Genomic DNA, 4,365 nt, shown 5'->3' with positions numbered 1-4,365 from the left:
CCCAGGAGGATTTAACAAAGTCTTGTCACTTCAATTACACCTCCGGCATCAACACCCGCCGCGAGGATCATCTTGTTACTTAATGCAACCTCCCTGTGCCCTGGTGCAGCCACCCACACCGGGCTTGAGGCTGGCAGAGCCCAGGGGCTCCTGTCCCTTGTCCTGCCATGCAATGAGTTTGTCCATCCTCCTCCCCCCCCCTGTTGCCACAGCCCTGCATGAGGTCCCGGGCAGCCACTTCTCCGCGTTAGAACCTTTCGTTTCCAAAATCTACGCCACAGAGGAGGGGCTGGGGAAGCAGCTGGTCCCTGCTTTCCTCCCCGTGATGGGAAAGTCCCACAAAAGAGTCGCTGGTCAAATCCGCTGTCACCCCTTGTGTCCGTGTGGACCCATCACGGCTCTGCCCTGCGCGAGGTGCCCGGGTCACGCGGGTGGTGACAGCAGGGACCGCAGTGTGTGCAGAGCTTTTGTTTTAATAGCCTGCATCCCTCAAAGCCTGGTGGGGTTGGTTACTTTGGAGTAATGAAAAACACCTGCTGGGGTTGGGGCCATCTCACACCTGTCCCTGACACCTCTACAGCAGCACAGGGAAAGGCTGGGGGGCAGAAGGAGAGGGAGGGAAGGTAGCTGGGTGGGTGGTGGATGGAGGGAGGCCGGCCAGGTACCTGCTGGTCTGGGGTTTGGGGGTTTCTGTCCAGGCAGCCCTTCCCCACGCCCATGGGAGGAGTGTGGCAGGTGGACAGATGCCATGGGGTGGAAATCTCCCGCGGAGCACTGCGAGGCTGCACCACAGATGGGCCAGACACCCAGGCTCTCCCTGAGCTTGGCTTTGCCATTTGCAGCCACAGGGTATTTTCACCTTTTGCTGCTGTCCCCAACACCTTTTGGGCACTTTTGCAGGTGCAGTCGAGCCTCTGCTCCCCAATAACAAGTGCAACGATGTTGAGGAGGAGCCAGCGGTGGGGCCATGGTGACCATTCCCTGGAGTGTGATAGACCCAAGGGTGCTGTCGGGACAGGACCAGCCCCACATGCCCCTCTCCACATCACAGCCCGGTTTCCTACATATCCCCAGTACTTCCCCCCCAGTACAGCTCCCGGTAAGTCACAGCCACAGAAACAGCGTTTCCGAGGGGCTCAAGGCACGGCTGCCGGCTGGAGAACAAGCTCAGAGCTGGGGATGGTTGGGAAAAAGGCGAATTTGTCAGGTTTGGGCCCTTACCTCGTGATCAGCACCCACTTTCCAAGCTCTCACCTGACACAACGGCTCTGCTCCATGTGCAGGAGAAGCAGTACTTTTCCTTTCCTGGAGAGCTCCTCATGAGGATGTTGAAGATGCTGATCCTGCCCTTGATCACCTCCAGGTAAGACAGCACCTCCTGCTTCTAAAGCCCCATATCTCCAGCAGGTTGAGATCCCCCCGTGATCCCCCATTGAAGAGATCACCCCCAAACCGCCTGGGGTGAGAACAACCCCAGCGCCAAGCAGCCAGCAACCAACAGCATCCCCTGGCTTAGAGTCCACCAAATCCCAGGATTTCCAGCCACTGTCTGGCACAAATCCTCCCCTGGATTTGGTAAACCCCTGTACCAGGTCACACACCTGCACTGCCTGGGATATTTCCCTTCTTTTTGGGCCCAGGACCATCCGTGGGTGGTTAATGATGGGCAGCTGTTACAATTCAAAGCAGATTTCCTTATTTAGAGGGTTCTGAGAAAGTTCAGGTAGAAACCACAAGCACACCTCAATGTTGTGTCTTTGTTGGCAAATCCCACTTTTAGCAGCCTGTCCAGACCTAGAAATAGGAAATAGAGCTGAGAGCGCCACACTCAGGTGTCAGCAAGTCTTGAAAAGCTGACGTGGATTTACGTATTTCAGACACTTGCTGGCACCTGCTCACTAGAAGTACCCAATCAGCATTTCGTTCCCTTGGGGATGGGTCCCTTCTCTACTGTTTTTCGCTTGGTTTGCTGTCCTGCTTGCCTTGGGTTGCTTTTTGGGAGCAGCGTGGTCTCCATCGTGGTTGCGTTTGGCTGTTTCAGGACCAGCCCTTGCAGAGCTGCACTTGCCTTCCACCTCCAGTATTTCCTACCCCCTTCCCAGACGGGCGGCCGGGGTTTTCCTTCGCCCTTGGGGTGCTCTCAGCACTCCCAGCCGGGTCGTCCCACCCGACCATTCTCCTGCTTGTGGGTGCAAGTTCAGCCCAGGGCTCCCAGGCTTCTTCTTGCACGTTGAATCAAGCCAGGCTTTTTCCTTATTTAATTACTGATCATGAAGTGGTGTCTCCCCTCTATCCACCACAGGGGACCAGGGGTGCTCTGGGGGTGGATTTGTTGGGGGTCAGCTCTGGAAACCTCACGCTGGAGAGTGTCACCCACCTCGGCGTTGCTTCTGTGAACTTCTTAGTTGCTTTTGAACTTCTTAGGGCCTCTCTCCTCCTGGTCAAGTGGCTGCTGGAGGGGATCTGCGGGCTGGCCACCACCTCAACCACGCATCCCTGGGTGTCCCCAAGGATGGCGTTAACCCTTGCAGCCTCTGTCTCCAGCAGGTCTCACCCAGGGGTCAGGTCACTGCTGAGCCCGACGGACCAGCTTGGCCAGAGGCCCCGGGGAGGCTGGAGCAGCAGAAACCAGCGGCCAGGAGCCAGGGGTGGGGGTGTGTGCCCACGGGGCACAGCGCAGCCCCCAACGCTCCCATTTGCCCCAAGTGCCAGCACGGCTGCCGGCCAGCTCTCCCTGCTAGTGCAGCCAGTAATACCCTCTCTATTTTTAGCATTTTTTTTTAAAAGTAGCTTATAGGTTACTTCTTAGGCAAGCTTATGTGTACGTGAAGTCTGAGCCAGCAGCTCTCTCCTTGGGGCAGCCGAGTACGTCCCCACCAGGGTTTTATAAACCTTGCTAACACCGTTCTTCGCTGTTCACGGTGACATGTGCAGCAGCACAGGGCATCAGAGATTTAAGAGAAGAGCATCACACGTGAAAAAGAGCAGTGTTAGTTATTCACATCAAACTGTGCTCAGAATATTTATTTCTTGTCCCCTGGAGAAAACAGAAGCCATGGCCAGACCTCAAGGAGGGACTCACAGAGGTATCTCTTACCCTTTGCAGCTCAGCATGGGTTGCCACAAGCCTGTCCTGGGCCTGAGATCGTAAAGGTCCAGGCATACAAATGTGCAAGAGTTCAGTCACGCCCTTAAAAAAAATATGTCTGGAAACTTCTTCTCCCTTGGCGATTTTGCCCAAGATGCACCTTGTGCGGTTTTGTGACCACAATCTCTTCTGCTGCAGCCTCATGTCTGGGCTGGCCACCATGGACTCCAAGGCCTGCGGGAAGATGGGGGTGATCACCATCACCTACTACCTCTGGACAACCTTCATGGCAGTGACCGTGGGGATTATCCTCGTGGTCAGCATCCACCCTGGCGCAGCTGCCCAGAAGGACAACTACTCCGTGGGGAAAGTGGTGCTGAGCTCCGCCGACGCGTTGCTGGATTTGATCAGGTAGGATTTCAGGAGGACCCAGGGCTATGGAGCCGTCTCACGGAACCACGTGCCCAGGAGGCACTGGGGGAAACGTCGGCCACGTTGACCAGGCACCGGTACCTCCAAGCCCAGCAACGTGGGGTTCATTTCTCCCCACTCCTGTCCCCGTGGCCACCCTGCCGCCCCCACTGCTCTCCTCCAGCAGCACAGAGGGGGCAGCAGACACCGGGCAGATTTAAACTCCCTGCAGAGCTCACGGTTCAACCCCTGCAGCCTCAGCCCTGCAGCTCCTTGGGCTTTGCAAGGAGCAGGAGGTGCATTAAAAGGCTGGATTAAAGCCACCGACAAGGGTTAACTGGGGAGGCGGTGCAGCGCGGACCCCAGGGCTGGGGGAGAATCTCCATTTCTGGAGGCGTTTGCTCGACAGGACAAGGATGTTCTAAGCATCCTGCTCCGAGCAGGGGGCTGGAGGTGGCAGATGTCCATCCCCACCTCTGGCCGAGCCCAGTCTCTGCATGGTTCACAGTCCTGTTCTTTGCAGATCTTCCAGCCTGTCTTCCCCCTCAGCTGGCTCAGAGGACGTGAGGCGGCTGCCAGCTGTCATGTTCTACCTCTTGGCCTCGCGCTCGCCAGAGGCGCTGCCCAGATTGTTCCTCGTGTCCTCACGATGCACTTTAACCCCCGTGCAATTGCTCTCTTACAGAAACATGTTTCCTTCTAACCTGGTCGAAGCTTCATTCCAGCAGGTGAGTTCACCAGGCTCCACACCACAGGGACCGGGATGGTGCTGGGGGGACGCAGACGCCCTCACCCAGGCGGGCTGGGCGGCAAGAGCAGCGTGACTGCTCTTCTCTCAGAACCCGCTCTTAAACGGTGGCTTCCCC

The 4,365-nt window shown here is 57.0% G+C and overlaps 1 protein-coding gene across 1 annotated transcript in view; it reads left to right on the top strand.

The window, feature by feature from the left end:
• LOC104271369 (excitatory amino acid transporter 5-like) overlaps positions 1 to 4,227 on the top strand; it is a gene marked incomplete at its 3' end in the record, with an annotated part of 5,126 nt that extends 899 nt beyond the window's left edge. Inside the window, exons 2-4 of the mRNA XM_009866016.1 lie at positions 1,284 to 1,363; positions 3,287 to 3,499; positions 4,023 to 4,227. Of these exons, the coding sequence (XP_009864318.1) occupies positions 1,284 to 1,363; positions 3,287 to 3,499; positions 4,023 to 4,227 (498 nt within the window). The remainder of the gene's footprint in view (positions 1 to 1,283; positions 1,364 to 3,286; positions 3,500 to 4,022) is intronic.
• Between the last annotated feature and the right edge of the window lie 138 nt (positions 4,228 to 4,365).

Source organism: Apaloderma vittatum, unplaced genomic scaffold (genome assembly GCF_000703405.1).
Source record: "Apaloderma vittatum isolate BGI_N311 unplaced genomic scaffold, ASM70340v1 scaffold33983, whole genome shotgun sequence".
Taxonomy (NCBI): domain Eukaryota; kingdom Metazoa; phylum Chordata; class Aves; order Trogoniformes; family Trogonidae; genus Apaloderma; species Apaloderma vittatum.
The sequence above is the reverse complement of the archived record's forward strand: the minus strand, read 5'-3'. Positions and strand labels throughout refer to the sequence as shown.